At 47.4% G+C, this 22,610-nt stretch overlaps 1 protein-coding gene across 1 annotated transcript; it reads left to right on the top strand.

Moving 5' to 3' along the window:
- Nucleotides 1-371: 371 nt before the first annotated feature.
- On the top strand, nucleotides 372-5,129 carry LOC129712772 (mesoderm posterior protein 1-like). The gene is made up of 2 exons (XM_055661495.1): nucleotides 372-1,028; nucleotides 4,480-5,129. The coding sequence occupies exons 1-2, from the start codon at nucleotides 411-413 to the stop codon at nucleotides 4,537-4,539; spliced, it is 678 nt and encodes a 225-aa protein (XP_055517470.1). The 5' UTR covers nucleotides 372-410; the 3' UTR covers nucleotides 4,540-5,129.
- Nucleotides 5,130-22,610: the final 17,481 nt, after the last annotated feature.

The raw sequence follows: 22,610 nt of genomic DNA on the forward strand, positions 1-22,610 counted from the left end.
AGAGGAGAGGAGAGGAGAGGGAGAGGAGAGAAGAGGAGAGGATAGGAGAGGATAGGAGAGGGGATCTGAGCGGAGAGAAGAGAGAGAGAGGAGAGGAGAGGATAGGGGAAGAGAGGAGAGGAGAGGAGGAGTGGAGAGGAGAGGAGAGGAGAGGAGAGGAGAGGGAGAGGAGAGGAGAGAGAGGAGAGGAGAGGAGAGGGAGAGGAGAGGGAGAGGAGAGGAGAGGAGAGAGAGGAGAGGAGAGGAGAGGAGAGGAGAGGAGAGGAGAGGAGAGGAGAGGAGAGGAGAGGAGAGGAGAGGAGAGGAGAGGAGAGGAGAGGAGAGGAGAGGAGCGGAGAGGAGAGGAGAGGAGAGGAGAGGAGAGAGGGAGAGGAGGAGAGGAGAGGAGAAGGCCTCTGCAGATAAACACCATGGAGGTGGCAACACAAGCGGCTCTGGCCCAGAGATACGTGACATCCTCGGGTTTCGGGGCAGCGTTAGACTGCAGCTCTCTCTGTTCAGGGAACGGCTGGAACAGCACCAGCTCGGAGACGAACCGTTCCAGCGACTCGTCAGTGTCTCCCATGGCGTCCCCCCGCTGCGCCCCCGACGACCCGTGCCAGGCTAAAGGTCGCCCGGAGGAGAAGGGCGAGAGTGGGCAGCAGGCGAGGAAGGGCCGCTCGCGCCACCTGGGCAGGGAGAGGCAGAGCGCCAGCGAGAGGGAGAAGCTGCGGATGAGGGGCCTGGCCAAAGCCCTCCACAACCTGCGGACCTACCTCCCCCCGTCCGTGGCCCCGGCCGCCCAGAGCCTGACCAAGCTGGAGACCCTGCGGCTGACCATCCGCTACATCGCCCACCTGACGGACGTGCTGGCCCTGGGCGAGCAGATGCCCGCGGTGGGCGGGGGGCCGTGCCGGGCGGGAGGCCCACAGGGCTGGTGCCCCAACGCCCAGGGACCGCCAGCCCAGTGCCCGGTCTATCTCGGCGGCACGGCAGTGAATGGCGCCAGTGAGCTGGCAGCCGCCTTTCAGGACATCGGCCGCGGGCAGGTACGTCAACCTTCTCACCTCCTGCCATCAACCCTGGAAGACGCCCATCCCTTTCATTGATCGGGTCTATGGAGCGAAGGAAATAGGCAACGTTTCGTCCCGAAACGTTGCCTATTTCCTTCGCTCCATAGATGCTGCCGCACCCGCTGAGTTTCTCCAGCAATTTTGCCTACAAGAGTTCAGAGTCTTTCCATTGAACATCACAGAAGACACTATCAAGGTGTCCTATTTTAGGCCAACATAAACATTACAATTCGTCATTTTCCAGCATCTGCAGTTCCTTCTTGAACCTTTCATTGATTGATTGAGAGGCACAGCACAGAAACTGGCCCTTCGGCCCACATAGTCCATGCCGATTATCCATCACCCGTTCACCCCAGTTCCACGTTACCCCACTTTCCCATCCGCCCCAGACACACTAGGGACAATTTAACGAGGGCTAATTAGCCTTCAAACCTGCACGTCACCCAGCGATCCCTGCACAGTAACACTGTCCTAACACACACTAGGGACAATTTACAATTATAACAAGACAATTAACCTACAGACCTGTACCTCTTTGATGTGTGGGAGGAAACTGTGGCACCCGGAGAAAACCAACGCGGTCGCACGGAGAACGTGCAAACTCCGCACAGACAGCACCCGTGGTCAGGATCGAACTCGGGTCTCTGACGCGGTAAGGTGCTGCGCCACCATAATAGATGACAAACCAAATGTGAATCCCTCATCACTGGAAGATTAGTTACGGGCAAAAATAGATCACGTGAGAGCTTCCTGCATTCGGAGCCACTTTTTAAAAGGCCCAAGCATTTCTCTGGCATTTCTGTTGGGAGTTGGCACAGAAGGTCAGGTACAGTATCCAACATTAGCAACCCAGAGACCTGAACTCAAACCTCACCATGGCAACTGCGCGATCTAAATTTGATTCATGATTTGGAATTAGACAGAACCAACAAGTCGCACATGATGGGGATCCTGTCCGGCACGGACATCGTGGGCCGAACGGCCTGTTCTTGGCCTCTGTTGGTCAACGTTCTATCACCACAAAAACCACTGGATTGTGTTATCACCTTCTCCAGTTCCCGAACATCCTTAGTTTAGTTTAGAGATACACTAAAGCTCGGAAACAGGACCTTCGGCCCAACCGAGTCCACCCCGACCAGCGATGTCCATGCACTAGCCCTACACACATTAGGGATCACTTACAATTTTTACCAAAGCCAATTAACCTACAAACCTGCATGTCTTTGGAGTGTGGGAGGAAACCGGAGCACCCGGGGGAAAATGCACATGGTCACAGGGAGAACGTGCAAACTCCGTACAGACAGCACCCGTGGTCAGGATCGAACCCGGTTCTCTGGCGCTGTAAGACAGTAGCTCGAGTGCTGCCCAGTCTTTGACATTTCCATCCTGAGATCAAAAGGTGCTGATTATCTAGCTTTAACGTGCCTCCCATAATTGTATACACCTTAACCATTGGTGTTCCAGGCCACGATGCTAGCCTGCTTTCACTGACGTGTGACCCTAGACAGTGATACGTCCTCTAATATTGAAACAGGAAATTTCACAGGCCATAGTCTGGGGCCTATAAAGTTAGTAACACCCAAATCTTGAATTAGAAGAGGAGTGGGGCTAAAGCAACCATGGTCCAAACCATTCCTTTCAATAACAGTCCCGACCTGAAAAGTCATCTGTCCATTCTAGGTGTCCGCAGCAGTAGGGTTGCTGCCTTACAGCGCTTGCAGCGTCGGAGACCTGGGTTGGATCAGAAACTACGGATGCTGTCTGTACGTTCTCTCGTTCTCTAGGGTTTTCTCCGAGATCTTCGGTTTCCTCCCGCACTCCAAAGACGTCCAGGTTTGTAGGTTAATTGGGTTGGTATAAATGTAAATTCTCCCCAGTGTGTGCGGCATTAGTGTGCGGAGATTGCTGGTCGGTGCGGACTCGGTGGGCCGAAGGTCCTGTTTCTGCGCTGTATCTCTAAACGTTTTCTCCCAGAAGGTTGTGAATTTGTGGAATTCTCTGCCTCAGAAGGCAGTGGAGGCCGTTTCACTGGATGCATTCAAATGAGCGTTAGATAGGGCTCTTTGGGCTAGAGGAATCAAGGGATATGGGGAGAAGGCAGGAACGGGGTACTGATTGGGGATGATCAGCCATGATCACATTGAATGGCGGTGCTGGCTCGAAGTACCGAATGGCTGACCCCTGCACCTATTGTCTATGTATCTATGTATATGTATGTATAAGCATTCCTTCCCCAGATGCTGTCAGACCTGCTGAGTTGCTCCGGCACTTTGTGTTTAACTCAATATTCCAGCATCTACAGCAGTGGTTCCCAACGTGGGGCGTACGCCCCACAGGGGGGCAATTTGATTTTTAAGGGGGGCAATTGAGCGCGACTGAGGAGGTCTGGGTCCAAATTTTCGTTTTATTTTTTTTACAATTTTTTTGTAATTTCTTGCTCAGAACTTTAACTGTCTTTTGTTTATTTCATTTTTCTTTTTCATGGAAGCCATGTTCTTTTGAAGCTATTTTAAACCAAGGTATTGGCGTTTTAAGCTTCATCAGCTGAAACGGTTCACTTTTTAAATTATAAGAATTATATATCACCACATGGGTGGGGGGCCCATAAGGATTTTAGAGGTGATTAGGTGGGGCATGGCCAATAAAAGGTTGGGAACCACTGATCTACAGTTACTTGTGTCACCATTTCTTCACCGTTGGTCAATTGAAGGGCAGGTCATGGAGTCATAGACTCTTACAAAGAGCATCAGTTCCTCAGGCCAGAACCCATTGCACAATAAAGATTCTGATCTCAATCGATCGCCAAGGGCAGGCAATGTTTACCACACAGTCACGCAGTGCGGGAGTTGCTGCCTCACAGCGCCAGAGTCCCGGGTTCGATCCTGACTACAGATGCTGTGTGTACGTAGTTTTACGTTCTCCCCGTGACCTGCGTGGGTTTGCTCCAGGTTTACTGTTTTCCTCCCACACTCCAATGACGTACAGGTTTGTAGGTTAATTGGCTTCGGTAAAAATTGTAAATTGTCCCTAGTGTGTGCAGGATAGTGTGAGTGAACGGGGATCGCCAGTCGGCACGGACGGTGGGCCGAAGGGCCTGTTTCAGCCCTGTATCTCTGAACTAAAACTAAACACTCAATCCTTGAGAAATAGGGTGCGTTATCAAAATTGGAATAAAATACCGGAGGGGACTCATCAACCTTGGTATTGGAGTGGGCGGGATTTCAGGAGAGGTCGCACTCAGTGAAGATAGACACAAAAAGCTGGAGTAACTCAGCGGGACAGGCAGCATCTCTGGATTGAAGGAATGGGTGACATTTCGGGTCGAGACCCTTCTTCAGACTCAGTATGTTGAGAACTCAGTGCATCTTATCTGTACCATGCCGTCTGATAAAGTCACTCTGTAAATAACCTGCTTCCATCTTTGCAGAGTTTCACCGAGAACAATGCGAATCTGCAGCTGGTCCCTTGGTTTCCATGGCAACATTAAGACCCCCTTGGGGCCTTTACCGTATTCTGAGAAATTAATCATTTGAAAGCTCTATTAATTTAAGTATTTTTTTCATGTAGATGTTTATTTTGTTAAGCGTGTGAAAATTATTTTATATATTTTTGTTAATCTAGTTTTGCTGTCTGTATATTTGATCATCAAAGGCAATAAAGCGTTTTTAAGTTTGGTAAATTTATCGTTGGTCTATTCTGAGGGGAAAGGCGTCTCGGAAGTTTCATTGAAAGAACGTTTGGGGTCAGATAGAGTGTAGAGCGTGAAAACATGCCCTTCGGCCCAACTCGCCTATGCTGACCAACATGCTGGCCCATATCTGAGGAAGGATATGCTGGCGTTGTAGAGGGTCCAGAGGACGTTTAAGAGAATGATCCTAGTTACGAGTGGGTTAACGTATGATGAGCGTTTGACGGCACTGGGCCTGTACTCGCTGGAGTTTAGAAGGATGAGGAGGGACCTCATTGAAACTCACTGAATAGCGAAAGGCCTGGATAGAGTGGATGTGGAGAGGGTGTTTCCACTGGTGGCAGAGTCCAGGAACAGAGGTCATAGGCTCAGAATTAAAGGACGTTCCTTTAGAGTGAAGGGGAGAAGTTCCTTTAGGGTGAAGGGGAGAAATTTCTTTGCCCAGTGGCAATTTTTTGAACTACTGTGAAACATCTGTATATCCGTAGGCTGTTACTGCTATTAAAGATAGACACAAAGTGCTGGAGTAACTCAGTTGGAGTAACTTGGAGAGCATCTATGGATAAAAAGGTTGGGTACATTTTGGGTTGGGACCCTACTTCAGACTCCGTCTTATTGTTGCTATTTACTGTACGTAGAACACCAATTGGCCAGGTGGGTGGAAGAATGGTTGATGAAATTTAATACAGAGAAGTGTGAGGTGTTGCATTTTGGGACGTCGAACAAGGGCAGGACCTACACAGTAAATGGTAGGCCTTTGGGTAGTGTTGTAGAGCAGAGGGATCTAGGAATGCAGGTGCATGGTTCCTCGAAGGTTGAGTCGCAGGTGGATAGGGTGGCCAAGAAGGCTTTTGGCACTTTGGCCTTCATCAGTCAGAGTATTGAGTATACAAGTTGGGAGGTCATGTTGCAGTTGTATAACACGTTGGTGAGACCGCATTTAGAATATTGTGTTTAGTTCTGGGCACCATGTTATAGGAAAGATATTGTCAAGCTCGAAAAGGTTCAGAAAAGATTTACGAGGATGTTGCCAGGACTAGAGGGTGTGAGCTATAGGGAGACGTTGAGTAGGCTAAGTCTCTATTTCATAGAGCGCAGGAGGATGAGGGGTGATCTTATAGACGTGTACAAAATCATGAGAGGAATAGATCGGGTAGATGCACAGAGTCTCTTGCCCAGATAAGGGGAATCGAGGACCAGAGGACATAGGTTCAAGGTGAGGGGGAAAAGATTTAATACAATTCCGAGTGATAACTTTTTCACACAAAGGGTGGTGGGTGTATGGAACAAGCTGCCAGACAAGGTAGTTGAGGCTGGGACTATCCCATTGTTTAAGAAACAGTTAGACAGGTACATGGATAGGACAGGTTTTGAGGGATATGGACCAAGCGCAGGCAAGTGGAACTAGTGTAGCTGGGACATTGTTGGCTAGTGTGGGCAAGTTGGGCCTGTTTCCACACTATATCTATGACCTGTTGACTTGCATCACCAGCATGAAGAGATGTAGGATCTACCTTTGGAGAGGAGAGAGCACGGCTCTGCAAAGACTTCAGGACATGGATGGCAAAATTCATTGGAGAGAGAAGAACCTGTTGCAAATCCTCCAGGAATGTGCGAAGAAGACATTAGGCTTAAGTTTGGGTTTCTCATGTTTATTATTGTCATGTGTACTGAGATACATTGTAATACATTCATGAACACCTAATCATGTAATACATTTATGAACACAATCAACCCAGACTCAAGTACAATAAGTAGAGAGGAGAGAACTCTACAGAGTGCAGAATATAGTTGTCAACAGTGTAGCACATTTTTAAAAAAAAATCAATTTATTGTCATTATCTCGTAAGAGACAACAAAATGGATTTTTCTTAAGTCAAGTAACATTAAAATAAATAATAAATAAAACGTATTTAAAAAAGCACAAACACAGAAGCCCACGACACAACATAACCGCACAGCGGCACCAAAGTTGGGGAAGGTACCATAGTCCAGCCAGACTCCCCACCGATCTTCCCAGATGTTCACCCATGGTCGGGGCCTCCCGAGCACCCACAGTCGCCGCCACGGGCGGCCCGATGCTCAGGCCCTCACGCCGGGATGATGGAACACCGACGCCGAACCTCGACGGAGAACATCCTCAGCGGCCCGGACCTCCAGATCAGCCACATCATTTGTGCTTGAGACCATTCTACATGCACTCACTGCCCACCATCTTGGGCATTCGCTGGCAAGACGCGGTGACCAACGTGGACGTGCTGGACCGGCCTCGAAGCAATGATCATAAAGGCCCAGGTCTTGTGATCCGGATGGATGCACCCTGCATCCCTTGTCAACTTCTGCATGGAGTTCTGTCACAGAGTCAAAGGAACCCAGGGAAACGCCCAAAGAAACGGTTCAAAGACTGCATCAAGCACCACCTCCAGCACGTGGGCCTAGCCCCAAAAGAACTGGAAACCTGTGGCAGCGACAGGATTGGCTGACGTGCAGCCGCTAGGAAGGCGATTAGACGTTTCAAAGACAATGGCCGAAGCCGACTTGTTGGTGTCAGAGACAGGAGGAAGGCTGCAGCCCTAACCCCCCTCCCCCACACACACACACACACACACACACACAGCGGCCTTCATGTGCCCCCACTGCCCCCGTGTGTGTGGCTCGCACATCAGACTCATGAGCCACACTCTATCACACAAGACACCAGACTGCACAGCCATGCTGACGTCACGTACAACGGGCCAGCTCCACCAGCACAGCATTCCGGTAACAGAGTCAAGAGTGTTTCATTGTCAATTGTCTCAAAACGGAACAATGAAATTCTTATATCATTTGTGTAATTTATATATATATATGGATATATGTATATATATATATATATGAATACACACACAGGGTGGTGAATCTGTGGAATTCTTTGCCACACACGGCTGTGGAGGCCGAATCAGTGGATGTTTATGGCAGAGATAGATAGATTATTGATTAGTACGGGTGTCAGAGGTTATGGGGAGAAGGCAGGAGAATGGGGTTAGGAGGGAGAGATGGATCAGCTGTGAATGAATGGCGGAGTTGACGATGGGCCGAATGGCCTAATTCTACTCCTATTCCTTATTGCCTAATGACACACCAACACATACATATGTATATACACACACACACACACATATATATACACATATATACACATATATATACACACATATATACACACACACACATACAGTATATATGCATATATATGTACACACAAAATGTTGCAGTAACTCAGCGGGTCAGGCAACATCTCCACAGTAAAGGAATTCCTTTAATGTGGAGATGCTGCTTGGCCCAGTGAGCTACTCCAGCATTTATGTGTTTGTCTTCGGTATAAATAAGCATCTGCAGTTCCACACACACACACACACACACACACACACACACACACACACACACACACACACACACACACACACACACACACACACACACACACACACACACACACACACACACACACACACACACACACACACACACAGTGTTAGAATCTGGGGGAGTGGATGAGAAAGCAAGGAGAATAAAAATGGGATTTAAGTAGGATTCATAATAAGGGCTTGTTGATAGTCGGCACAGACTCTGAGGGCCGAAGGGCCTGTTTCTGTGGTGTATCGTCCCATAACTCTATTGGACTGATTCCTTGGACTCAAACTGGATCAAAGTTGTACCAGACCAGAGCAGCAGACAAGGTTGGCCACACAGAATAGTTTTTCCTAAGATAGACACAAAAAGCTGGAGTAACTCAGCGGGCCAGGCAGCATCTCTGGGTGATGTTTGGGGTCGAGACCCTTGTTCAGACTGGGCCCTTCCTCTGGCCTTAGCCTGGCTCTCGACGGTGTGGGTCCGTGTTACTCAGTGGACAGTAGATGGCAGCAAACAACTGCCTCAGATGGGGTTGTGGAGAAATCTTTTAAAATTAATTTCAGCTTCTTTTACATTACTTTGCTGGTGATGTCCACATGAAAATGAAAACGATCCAGTCGTCAATTCTCTCACCAACATTTTCCCCATTCTGATTTGATCACGCGTAATTCAGGATTAGGTTTATTGTTGCCACATGTTCCTGTGACAATGGTAAACTGATACCTAATCTTAAATCTACCGAGGTACAGTGACAAAGGGTCTGATAAAGGGTCTCTACCCGAAATGTCACCTATTCCTTTTCTCCAGAGATGCTGCCTGACCTGCTGAGTTCTGGGGCTGTCCCACTGTACGAGCTAACTCAAGAGTTCTCCCGAGTTTCCCCTGATTCGAACTCGGAGAATTACGGTAATAGCCACTCGTGGGTACTCGGGGCTCTCGTGGACATTTTTCAACACGTTGAAAAATCTTCACGAGTCTTCAAATGTTCCCAATGTTGGGGGAGTCCAGAACCAGGGTCCACAGTCAAAGATTTAATGGGGAGCCCATTTAAAACTGGAATTTTCATCCAGAGAGTTGTGAATTTGTGGAATTCAGTAGAGTAGAGTCACAGTGCTTCCACAAATGTACAACCACAATGGTTCCCATTTACATATGATCTCACAATACAGTGGAGACCAATTCACTGGATGAATTTAAAAGAGAGTTAGATAGAGCTCTATGGGCTAGTGGAATCAAGGGATATGGGGAGAAGGCAGGCACAGCTTACTGATTTTGAATGATCAACCATGATCACAATGAATGGCGGTGCAGGCTCGAAGGGCCAAATGGCCTCCTCCTGCACCAATTTTCTACGTTTTTCTATGAAGCATCATCTATTCCTTTACTCCAGAGACACTACCTGACCCGCTGAGTTACTCCAGCTTTTTGTGTCTATCTTTAGTGTAAACCAGCATCTGCAGTTCCTTCCTACATGTAGAAACAAAGATGCTGGCTTATACCAAAGATGGACGCCAAGTGCTGAAGCTACTCAGTGGATCCAGGCAGCATCTCTGGAGGAAAAGGATAGGTGACGTTTCATGTCGGAACCTTTCTTCAGCCTGAAAAGAAGGGTCCTGACCGAAAATGTCGCCTATCGTTTCTTGCAGAAATGTTGCCTGACCCACTGAGTTACTCCAGCACTTTGTGTCTATCTTTGATGTCAAGACCATTACTTATCTGCATGCACATAATCCATATCCCTCCATTCCTTACATATACATGTGCCTATCCAAAAGTAATTTAAATGCCATTATCGTATTTACCACAAAATCTAGTAAATGTCAAACCACAACTATGTCACTTTTTAAATTTTCTGGATGGCTTCAACACAAATCTCTTTATTTATTTTTTCCTTTTGACAACTAATCTTTCCCACCTACATCTGTCAAACTTCGATAGGCCTGGCGTGGTTTCCAATGCCGACTGGTGGACACCGATATTTATCTCCAGTTCCCTCTCCTCTACTTTCAGTTGAAATCGGGTCCCGACCCGTGGGTTCCTGTGAACGCGCTGGTTCCAGAGAATGTTTCACTGATTACTCCAGCATTTGTGCCCTCAAGTGCCCAGAAAAATATCTGCGGGATATAAGGAGACAAATCTCCTCAACTGTGCCGACTATAGAAAACTTTTTTACCTCCTCTCTCTGACAAGCCCAGTGTGAGACCCTCTAAAACTAACCCCCCCTCCTTTGATTCATTTTGCTTTCTGGCTCATTAGGGGCTGCGAGAGTCATTGCGGAGTGAGAGAGTTCTGCCTTTTTAAAAACTCAAGTTCCCTTATCCACCGCCTTCAGTCTGAAAAACGGGTCCCGACCCCGAACGTCACCTGTCCTTTTTCTCTCACAGATGCTGCCTGACCCGCTGAGTTTACTCCAGCACGTTGTGTCTATCTTCCATGCAAACGAGGTGGTACAATTAGGGGGGCACTGGCAACTGCTGATGGTTTCGATTTGAACAGAGGTGAACAGGAGTACAAAATGGTGCGTTTAAGGAACCCGAGTGGTGGACTGTAAAGTCAGCGCCAGGGAAATGGGTGGAAGGGAACAAGGGGAGTGCGGGGCGGAATGCTCACTGGCCACAAGTTCAGGTACGTGGAACAACCTGAGCCTGGGACGGGCACCACTCATTTCACTCACTCACTGGGTCTATGAAGCCCCTATCCCTTTACTGCCAGAGATCGCCTACACACTCCATTTGATCAGCAGCACCTGTAGTCAGGATCAAACCCAGTTCTCCGTCGCTGTGTGGCAATATCTGTACCGCTGTGCCACCGTGCTGCCCTTGGTGAAGTTGTGGACACTGATGAACTTTAGTTTAGTTTAGTTTAGAGATACAGTGCGGCAACCACCAGGTCCGCGCCGGCCAGCGATCCCCGCACATTAACACTATCCTACACCCGCTAGGGACAAGCTTTACATTTATACCAAGCCAATTAACCTACAAACCTGTACGTCTTTGGAATGTGGGAAGAAACCGAAGATCTGGGAGAAAACCCATGCAGGTAATGGGGAGAACGTACAAACTCCGTACAGACAGCACCCGTGATTGGGATCGAACCCGGGTCTCCGGCGCTGCATCCGCAGTAGGGCAGCAACTCTACCGCTGCGCCACCGTGACTGCCTTGCGTTGTGTTATTACTCTGAGACCAATGTCTCCCTCCCTCCTGTCCAATTGACCAATTCCACAAGCACGGGACTCTTTCTCCTGGACCTTCCATACGATGCCTGTTTGCCAAGGCTCAGAGAGTTTGCCTCTCACCTCTGAGTTACATGCTAGGGTCTCAGCATCCACTCCAGGGACTTCACTATAGTATTGAGCAACATCTGCATTGTGGAAGATACACTGTGGGTCTGAACATAAAGTGAGAGATATGGTATTGAAGCATCAGAGGCCCTGAGCTGAGCACCACAGAGTAGATGTTGAGAAGTGTCTACAAGTGGGGAACAGCAGTAATAGAGTCATAGAGCGTGGAAATGGGCTCTTCAGCCCAACTTGCCTCTACCAACCAACATGTCCCACCTACACTCGTCCCACCTGCCTGCCTTGGGCTCATATCCCTCCAAACCTGTCCCATCCATATACCTATCTAACTGTTTCTTAAATATTGGGATAGTCCCTGCCTCTACTACCTCCTCTGGCAGCTGGTTCCATACACCCGCCACCCATTGTGTGAAAAGGCTACCCCTCTGATCCCTATTAATTCCTGTCCCATAGTCAGGATGGAACCCGGGTCTCTAGCACTGTGAGGCAGCAACTCTACCGCTGCGCTCATAATTCAGTATTCAAATTACTCTGACGCTGTGGTTTGGCCAGAGTTTGCGTTCTTCAAGCACACACCTCTGGTGATATGTAGGTTTGTTCATTAGATATCAGGGTGGAATATAATGCAGCTTTAGTGAGTGCTCTGGTGGGGAACATCGAGGACCAACACGGCTGGCGTCTAACGGTGCTCAATATCAAGGAGGCTTGAAAACAGTATCCCACAGGGAATGCATTTAATCATGTGAAATGATTTGTTTTCAGGCAGAGCTGATGCTGAGTGCAGACCAGAGTGTTCTGGCTATCAATGTTTCTGTCTCAAACAGGTCAAACTCACCAATGCCCAGGGGGAAATATTAGCTCAGCACACAGCCTTGCTCTGTGCTTACGGTGAGAGAGGCTTTTTATAAGTGTCTTGCTCTAAGTTCTCAGTTGTCATTTCTCTATGAACGCACCAGCCAACCCCAGGTCCGACTCTGCATCGTACTAATGTTGGAGTTTATGGAGTAGGTTGCTAAATATTTTTAGCTTTCGAGTATTTCTCTGTACAGCACTGTCTATATCTCTCCTTTCCCCTCTCCCCTGACTCGAGTCTGAAGAAGGGTCTCGACCTGAAATGCCACTCATTCCTACTTTCTGGAAATGCTGCCTGTCCCGCTGAGTTACTCCAGCGTTTTGTGTCTATTTTCTAGTATTTCTATCTGTACATACCAGGGCGGCACGGTGGCGCTGCGGTAGAGTTGCTGCCTTACGGCGCCAGGGACCCGGTTTCGATCCTGACTATGGGTGCTGTCTGTACGGAGTTTGTACGTTCACCCCGTGGCCGTGTGGGTTTTCTCCGGGTGCTCCGGTTTCCTCCCACACCCCAATAATGTACAGGCTTGTAGGTTGATTGGCTTAGGTAAAGATTGTAAGGTTTGTAGGATAGTGCTAGTGTACAGGGATCGCTGGTCGGTGTGGACTCGGTGGGCCGAAGCTGTATCGCTGGACTAATCTAAACTACACTATACTAAACTAAACTAAACTATCCTCCCTGGCTACCTTAAAGATTGGTAAAGGTTGGGGAGAAACAGCAGGATGAATGGACATGGGTTCCTTTGTACCTATCCAAATCAAAGGCTTACTTTATTGGAGCGACTGGGCTTGTACACTCTGGAGTTTAGAAGGACGAGAGGGGATCTTATTGAGACATATAAGATTATTAAGGGTTTGGACACAGTAAAGGCAGGAAACATGTTCCCGATGTTGGGGGAGTCCAGAACTAGGGGCCACAGTTTAAAAATAAGGGGTAAGCCATTTAGAACGGAGACGAGAAAACACTTTTTCTCAAAGAGTTGTGAGTCTGTGGAATTCTCTGCCTCAGAGGGAGGTGGAGGCCGTTTCTCTGGAAACTTTCAAGAGAGAGCCAAATAGGGCTCTTAAAGATAGAGTAGCCGGGGGATATGGGGAGAAGGCAGGAACGGGGTACTGATTGGGGATGATCAGCCATGATCACATTAAATGGCGGTGCTGGCTCAAAGGCCTACTCCTATTGTCTATTGCCTATTGTTTATTCTTTACATTGAGGGGTTGAGCTATAGGGAGAGGTAGGGCAGGCTGGGGCTATATTCCTTGGAGCGCAAGACAATGAGGGGTGATTTTAGAGATGGGTGTAAGATCACGAGGGTAATAAATAGGATAAATGCCCAGGTTCTTTCACCCACAGTTTGGGAATTAAAAAAACAGAGGACATGGGTTCAAGGTGAGAGGGGAAACATGTAATAGAAATATTTTTCCATATAGCCGTCTCAGCCCCCTCTGAGCGCAGGTATATGGGACTAGGGGAGATTATGTGTTCGGCACGGACTAGAAGGGTCGAGATGGCCTGTTTCCGTGCTGTAATTGTTATATGGTTATATGGTTATAAAGGTTGGTGGGTATATGGGATGAGCTTCCCAGAGGAGATAGTTGAGGCAGGTAATATAACAATCTTTAAAAGACATATGGATATACTGTGTAATTGGATAGGATAGGTTTAGCGGGATGTGGGCCACGAGGTCGTGGGGAGAACATACAAACTCCTTCCAAATGTGAACCCATGCGTGTCACCAGGAAGAGGAATCCAGGCGAAACATCATACAATATCCTTGGTGCCACCCTTGAAGAATCCAAACAGACCAAGTATCCTGGCATCAAATCGCAGAATGATCTGCGTTGGAATGGTCAGACTCATCATGCAACGGTGAAAGCAACAGGTGTCCTAAATATTCTGAGACGCAACTTTCATCATTGTTCCAGGTAGTCAAGATGGGAGGGAATACATCGAAGTCCCTCACCCTGAGCACAGGATCGCCCCAGGGTTGCGTCCTCAGCCCCCTATTGTATTCCCTGTACACACATGACTGTGTGGCTAAGTTCAGCTCCAACTCAATAATTACGTTTGCTGATGACACTGTGGTGGTGGGCCTGATCTCAGACAACGACGAGAAGGCCTACCGGGAGGAGGTGGCTGGTCTTGCACTCTGGTGCCAGGATAACAGCCTCCTCTTGAACATCAAAAAAACGAAGGAGCTGATCATGAACTTTAGGAGGGCACATCATCCGAGGATGTACACTCCATTGAGGATAAATGGGGATCCTGTGGATAGGGTGAACTGTTTTAAATATCTGGGAGTCCACATCTCCAAGGATATGACATGGGCATCACACGCCTCAGCACTGGTGAGTAAGGCAAGGCAGCGCCTTTACCACCTCAGGCAATTGAGGAAATTTAGAGTGTCTCCGAGGATCCTCCAGTGCTTACACGCAGCGGCGGTGGAAAGCATCTTGGCCGGGAACATTACCATCTGGTTTGGGAATTGCTCTGCCAAGGACAAGAAGGCTCTGCAGAGAGTAGTGCGTTCGGCCGAACGCACTATGGGAACTTCACTTGCCCCCCGGCAGGAACTATACATCAGGAGGTGCAACTCCAGAGCCAACAATATCATGAGAGACCCCTTCCACCCCTGCAACGGACTGTTCCAGCTGCTACGGTCAGGCAAACGCCTACGTTGCCATGCGGTGAGAACGGAGAGGTTGAGAAGGAGTTTCTTCCCAGAGGCCATTCGGACTGTAAACGCCTATCTCACCAGGGACTAACTCTACTGAACGTTTTTCCTTCCATTATTTATTATGTAAAAGAATATGTGTGTTATGATTGTGTTTATAGTTTGTTTGGTTGTTTGGTTGTTTGTCTTTTGTACAACAGTCCGCGAGCATTGCCACTTTCATTTCACTGCAGATCTCGTATGTGTATGTGGCAAATAACTTGACTTGACTTGACTTGTTCAACTTCGGTCAAGGAGAAGCTATACTTCACCCTCGTTAGACCACATTTGGACTACGCAGTTGCAGCATGGGACCCATACGTAAATAGAAACATTTCTTCCATCGAACGTGTCCAAAGACAGGCAGCTCGATTTGTTATGAATACCTATGAGAGAGATGCGAGTGTTACCAAGCTTCTGAATTCACTGGGGTAGAACCCTCTCCAAGACAGACGTACGGCTCAATGTTTGACCTGTTTTTACAAAGTGTTAAATGGCCAGCTCGACATAGATTACCAAACCTACACCAAACCCAAACCTATTAGGAGCAGGCGAGGGCATTCGATCCAATTTGAGATACCAGCTACCAAGACAGATGTGTATAGCAATTCATTCTTCCCTTGCACAGTTAAAGCATGGAATAGCCTTCACCCTACCATAGTTACACAACCAGACGCAACTAAATTTAAGGTACCTCTTCTTCTCCAAGAATCCTGTTTTGCTTAAGTCCACCTTCCGCCTCCTCCAGTTTAAATTCCATTTGGAATATTTTGGAGGACCAAGGACCAAGAACCAAGAAATGCAGGCGCATGTTCATCAGGCTGACAACATTCCACAAGATCAAGAATACCACTATTGATTTAAAGATGGAGGACCACATCCAGTTAACCCAAGCACCCATCGGCACGTCAACCCAGAAGCTACCAACCTGGAGATTAGTTCATTCTGCACGGCACTTCATTAGCAATTTCTAACTCGGTTTTCTTCAAGATAGCAAGGGATTGGAATACCCTTCTAGCCAGCATCGGAAATCTCCAAAACATCAACGCATACAAAGATGCAACTCCAAAGGCATCTCCATCTCGATTAGTATGTTCACCTCCATCTTAGTGCTGAGTGATGCCGTACCTAAAGCTGTTCAGCGTACCACATCCAGATCCAGGCAGGTTGGTCTAGTATAGATGGGGCATTTTGGTGGGCATGGACAAGATTGGCCAATGGGTCTGTTTCTCTTCTGTAGGACTCTATCACCCCAGGCTGTAGTGTCTCAGATATGGCTTACACTGCTTCCTATAGGGTAGGATGAAACAAAGTTACTGGGCCAGTACTGCCGAACTCGGTAACCCGTTGCCGAGACAACAACCTTTCCCTCAATGTCTGCAAGACAAAGAAGATTGTGTTCGATATCTGGAAGTGAAGTGGTACACATTGGAGACGTTGAGGTAGAGATGGTGGAGAGCTTCAAGTTCCTAGGAGGAAATATCACCAGCAACTTGTCCGGTACTGCCCATCTTGATGCAAGGCCAAGGAACCACACTGAAGCTTTTACATCCTTCGAAGGCTTAGGAGTCTCGGCATGTCTTCCTTCAACAACGCTCACCAACTTAAATGTAGCTGAGAATACTTGGCAAATTCACGGGACTCTCTGAAACGAGGCAGCTTGTGAAACTCCTGTTCATGGAGTGACTCCAGTTAATGTCAGCCTCCAGCGATAATAAACTAAACCGAATGTTGGAAGCCTCACCCGCTTTGCCAAGAATTGTCCTCCACATTCTTGGCTCTGGTTCTGCAAACTCCCAGGTTCCATAAACAATGGAGCAAAGCCGGATAGATTTTAACCCTCAGTTGAAGTTTTCAGATCACACCAGAAGTTGTTTGAGATCGAACAAATTATTTTACAGATGGTGGAATCTTGAGTAAAACACTGGTGGAAGTCGGGAAGTCAGGCAGCATCAGTGAACAGGCGACGTTTCGGTTTGGGACATTTGGAGCAGGGGGAAGAAAGCAGGAAAACAGAGGTTGGATATGGTGGTAATTCTGACAGTTGATACGGGTGAAAGTGCATGATGGCAAGCAGCTGTACCAGAAGACCAACATCTCTTGGTTCCCCTCCCAGTTGTACATCGTCCTGATGCTTTGCGGACACAAAACGCCAGAGCAATCCAGTGGGCCAGGCAGCATCCGTGGAGGAAATGTATCGGTGATATTTCGGGTCCCGACCCTTCTTCAGACTGAAGATTGAAGATGTTTTGGGTCAGGACCCATTTTCACACAGTCTGAAGAAAGGTCCAGATCCGAAACATCACATCCGTTTTCCTCCACATATGTTGCCTCACCTGCTGAGTTACTCCAGCACTTTGTGCCTATCGTTGGCATCAACCAGCATCTGCAGTTACTTTTTATTACAGAAATATATTGCTGTTGGTTACAAATGATAGAACTTCCGTCTTAACAACAGCGTGGAAATCTCATCACTAGAAGGAGTGCAGTGGTTTACAAAAGCAACGTGTACCAGTAAGGATGGGCACTAAATGCAGGCCATATCTCCTCATGAATACATTACAAACTTTACAAACATGGTGTTGTTCCTCAATGATACTGGGATAAAATAATGTTTTTCTCTTCCCACTCTTAGAGTCATAGAGTGATACAGTGTGGAAACAGGCCATTCGGCCCAACTTGCCCATACCGGCCAACATGTCCCACCTACATTAGTCCCACCTGCCCATATTTGGGCCATATCCCTCCAAACCTGTCCTATTCATGTACCTCTCTAACTGTTTATTAAATGTTGGGATAGTCCCAGCCACAACTACCTCCTCTGGCTGCTTGTTCCATGCACCCACCACCCTTTGCATGAAAATGTTACCCCACAGATTCCTATTACATCTTTTCCCTGTCACCTTGAACCTCGATTCCCCAACTCTGGGCAAGAGATTTTGTGCATCTGCCCGATCTATTCCTTCAGTCTTCCTAGACTTTACTTTAGACTTTAGAGATGCAGCGTGGACACAGACCTTTCGGCCCACCGAGTCTGCGCCGACCAGCGATCAACCCGTACACTAACACTATTCTACACTAGGGACAATTGACAATTTACAGAAGCCAATTAACCTCCAAACCTGTAGGTGTGGGAGGAAACCGGAGCACCCGGAGGAAACCCACGCGGTCACGGGGAGAATGTTTAAACTCCATTAACACAGCACCCATGGTCAGGATTGAACCTGGATCTCTGGCGCTGTAAGGCGGTAACTCTACCGCTGCGCCACCGTGTCGCCCTTGGTGCGGGTACCAGCTTCACAAGTCTGTTTTCAGGAGAGATCTCACCCCCATCTTGTCAAGGGAAATGAGGACGGACAACAGGTGCCAGCCTTGCCAGAGAGATCCACATCTCATGTGCATTGGATTGTTTAAGTAACATATTCATGGAAAATTCAATGGTATTTTAATATGGATGCTATTGGATGTGATGGATACAACACTTTCAGTCCAAGAACAAAGAAGCTCGATCCAAAATGCTGTGTAATGCTGAGGCCCTACTAGGCAATGGTCAGACCACATTTGGGGCATTGTGAGCAGTTTTGGGCCACATATCTGAGGAAGGTTGTGCTGGCATTGGAGAGGGTCCAGAGGAGGATTATAAGAATGATTGGGTTAACATATGATGAGCATTTGATGGCACTGGGCCTGTACTTGCTAGAGTTTAGGATGGGGGACCTCATTGAAACTTACCAAATAGTGAAGGGCCCGGATAGAGTGGATGTGGAGAGGATGTTTCCACTAGTGGGAGAGTCTAGGACCAGAGGGCACAGCTGCAGAATAATAGGACGTACCCTTAGAAAGGATAAGAGGAGGAATTTCTTTAGTCAGAGGGTGGTGAATCTGTGGAATTCATTGCCACAGACGTTGTAGAAGCTGTCGATGTGTCGATGGATATTCTTAAGGCAGAGATTGGCAGAGTCTTGATTATTACGGGTGTCAAGGGTTATGGGGAGAAGGCAGGAGAATGGGGTTGAGAGGGAGAGATACATCGGCCATGATTGAATGGCGGAGTTGACGATGGGCCGAATGGCCTAATTCTGCTCCGGTTTCCTCCCATATCCCAAAGATGCAGATTTTGTTAGGCTAACTGGCCTCCGTAAATGGCCACTGGGATGTGGGAAGTGGATGAAAAAGTGTCATAGCAAAGAACTTGTGTGATCAATGATCGGTGTGGACTCTGTGGGCTGTAGGGCCTGTTGCCATGCTGTCTTCAATCAATCTACCAGTTGTGCCACATCTAACTGGGGAGGAGGCATGGTTGCATGGTTGAATATGAAGGAGAATCATCCAACTACAGCCTGAGAGCGATCCTGAACTACTATCTACCTCATTGATGAACCTCGAACTATCTTTGATGAGACTTTGCTGGTTTCACCTTGCACTGTACGTTATTCCCTTATCATAGACATAGACATAGACATAGACATAGACATAGACATAGAAAATAGACATAGACATAGACATAGACATAGACATAGACATAGACATCGTCCCAATCAATAATCCATGCCTGCCTTCTCTCCATATCCCTTGATTCCACTAGCCCCTAGAGCTCTATCTAACTCTCTCTTAAATCCATCAAGTGATTTGGCCACCACTACCCTCTGTGGAAGGGAATTCCACAAATTCACAAGTCTCTGGGTGAAAAATGATGTTCTCACCTCTGTCTAATGGCCTCCCCTTTATTCTAAGACTGTGACCCCCTGGTTCTGGACTCACCCAATATTGGGAACATTTTTCCTGCATCTAGCTTTTCCAGTCCTTGTATAATTTTATATGTTTCTATAAGATGCCCCATATCCTTCTAAACTCCAATCTTTCCTCATATGACAGTCCCGCCATCCCAGGAATCAATCTCATGAACCTACGCTGCACTGGCTCAATCACAAGGATGTCCTTCCACAAATTAGGAGACCAAAAACTGTACACAATACTCCAGATGTGGTCTTACCAGAGCCCTATACAACTGCAGAAGAACCTTTTTTTACTCCTATACTGAAATCCTCTTGTTATCATGTATCTATGCACTGTAAATGGCTTGATTGCAATCATGTATTGTCTTTCCGCTGACTGGACTGCACGCAACAAAAACTTTTCACTGTATCTTGGTACCCGTGACAATAAAATAAACTGGTAACTGGTAACTGAGAACAGGCACTGTGCAACTCCAGTGCCCTACCGGATAGCCATTATGAATTGATACTGTGAATTGTGTTAGAATTAGCTGATGGCCTTGAGCAGATCATTCATACAGACCTCTCGTTGTGTGAGTATCCTCGTGAAGATTCCTTAGAATAAATAATAAAGGTCCTCTTCTTGAAAGGGCTGTTGCCTGCTCCTCAACCTAGATGTTGATTCCAACCCCAAAACCACAGATCGGGAAAATAAGTTATTTATTGTTTAAGAAGGAACTGCCGATGCTGGAAAATCGAAGGTAGGCAAAATTGCTGGGGAAACTCAGCGGGTGCAGCAGCATCTATGGAGCGAAGGAAATAGGCAACGTTTCGGGCCGAAACGTTGCCTATTTCCTTCGCTCCATAGATGCTGCTGCACCCGCTGAGTTTCTCCAGCACCTTTGCCTACTGAAAATAAGTTATTGCTGTTCAATGGTTTAAATAAAATGGCCTGGTTCGGGCCAGAACAGGGCAGGAATTTTGTGCCAGGCAGTTTATCTTCTCATTATTAAAGAGGCCCGTACAAAATGTTGTACTCTGTGTGTGTCCCCCCCCCCCCCCCCCACCCCCCCCCCCCCCCCCCCCCCCCCCCCCCCCCCCCCCCCCCCCCCCCAAACCTCCCCCCTCTCAGCTTTGGCTCATTAATGAGCGAAGATGCTGACTGCCAAAACACGTCTTGAACGGGGCCATTCATGCCCCTCACTACGCCGCTTGTATCAGTGACAGGGAGCACTGTGGAGGAGAAAGATAAACTGAAATCACTTAGCACAGAGCGAGAGTCAAACTGGCTTTCTCATTTCCAGTCAAAACACTTGGATCACTCATTCAGTTGGCTGGCTCAAGAGAAACTGCTTCACGAGCGCAAGGCAAACTCAAAACATAACCTTCGGCCAAAAGAAACTGGATAGGGTCTTTGACAGGCAACAGCACGGCAATTCATTACGAGTCAGTGGGTGTCTATGACGGTAGCAGGTAGGAACAGACTGACATCATTAATTCAACTGTGGATCTATGCTGGCTCCATCAGGAGGAGAGCTCTACCAGTGTGCAATTAGCCATGGAGACAAAGATCTCCTTGGGTCACGGTATCTCGTTGCTTCAATGCGATTTAAACTTTAGAGATACATAGAAACATAGAAAAAAAAATAGGTGCACGAGTAGGCCATTCGGCCCTTCGAGCCTGCACCACCATTCAACATGATCATGGCTGATCATCCAACTCAGTATCCTGTACCTGCCTTCTCTCCATACCCCCTGATCCCTTTAGCCACAAGGGCCACATCTAACTCCCTCTTAAATATAGCCAATGAACTGCCCTCTCAACTATATTCTTTGGCAGAGAATTCCAGAGATTCACCACTCTCTGTGTGAAAAATGTTTTTCTCATCTCAGTCCTAAAGGATTTCCCCTTTATCCTTAAACTGTGACCCCTTGTTCTGGACTTCCTCAACATCGGGAACAATCTTCCTGCATCTAGCCTGTCAAACCCCTTAAGAATGTTGTAAGTTTCTATAAGATCCCCCCTCAATGTTCTAAATTCTAACGAGTACAAGCCGAGTCTATCCAGTCTTTCTTCATATGAAAGTCCTGACATCCCAGGAATCAGTCTGGTGAAACTTCTCTGTACTCCCACTATGGCAAGAATGTCCTTCCTCAGATTCGGAGATCAAAACTGTATGCAATACTCCAGGTGTGGTCTCACCAATGCCCTGTACAACTGCAGTAGAACCTCCCTGCTCCTATACACAAATCACTTAGCACATAGAAACATAGAATAAAAATAGGTGGAGGAGTAGGCTGTTCAGCCCTTCGAGCCAGCCCCGCCATTCACTGTGATCATAGCTGATCATCCACAATCAGTAGCCCATTTCTGCCTTCTCACATATCGCTTGACACCGCTATCTTCAAGAGCTTTGATACTCTTACTAGTGAAGAATCTATCAATGTCCACTTTAAAAATATCCAATGAATTGACCTCCACAGCCTTCTGTGGCAATGAATTCCACAGCTGAACCACCCTTGGCCCACTTATGCTGTGTATGACGCCTGGACTCGTTTCCACGGCATGAAATCACAGAGCTTTAAAATCTTCACGTAGTCACTCGTGTGACTCCGAAGTAAAATAGTAAGATTAAACGAGAACTTACCAGTTTGAAGTTTGATCTTTATTTTATGAGGAGTAACGTTGAGTAGTTACGTGCCCTCCATTACCACCCTCGATCATAAAGTTCAACTGGTATCCTATTTCTCTAATCTTACTATGTTCAGTTCATTTACTGTTATTTGTGATTTCACACCGCTGCTTTGAAGATTGATATGCATGCGTCCTGTCGGGTTCTTCACGTAATCCCTCAACGTTACTCCTCATAAAATAAAGATCAAACTTCAAACTGGTAAGT

Source organism: Leucoraja erinacea, chromosome 33 (assembly GCF_028641065.1).
Source record: "Leucoraja erinacea ecotype New England chromosome 33, Leri_hhj_1, whole genome shotgun sequence".
NCBI lineage: Eukaryota > Metazoa > Chordata > Chondrichthyes > Rajiformes > Rajidae > Leucoraja > Leucoraja erinaceus.

Coding starts and splice junctions, on each gene's coding strand:
- LOC129712772 (XM_055661495.1), top strand. CDS start 411: ATGGAGGTGGCAACACAAGCGGCTCTGGCCCAGAGATACGTGACATCC. Junction 1,029..4,479: donor AGGACATCGGCCGCGGGCAG/GTACGTCAACCT, acceptor CCATCTTTGCAG/AGTTTCACCGAGAACAATGC.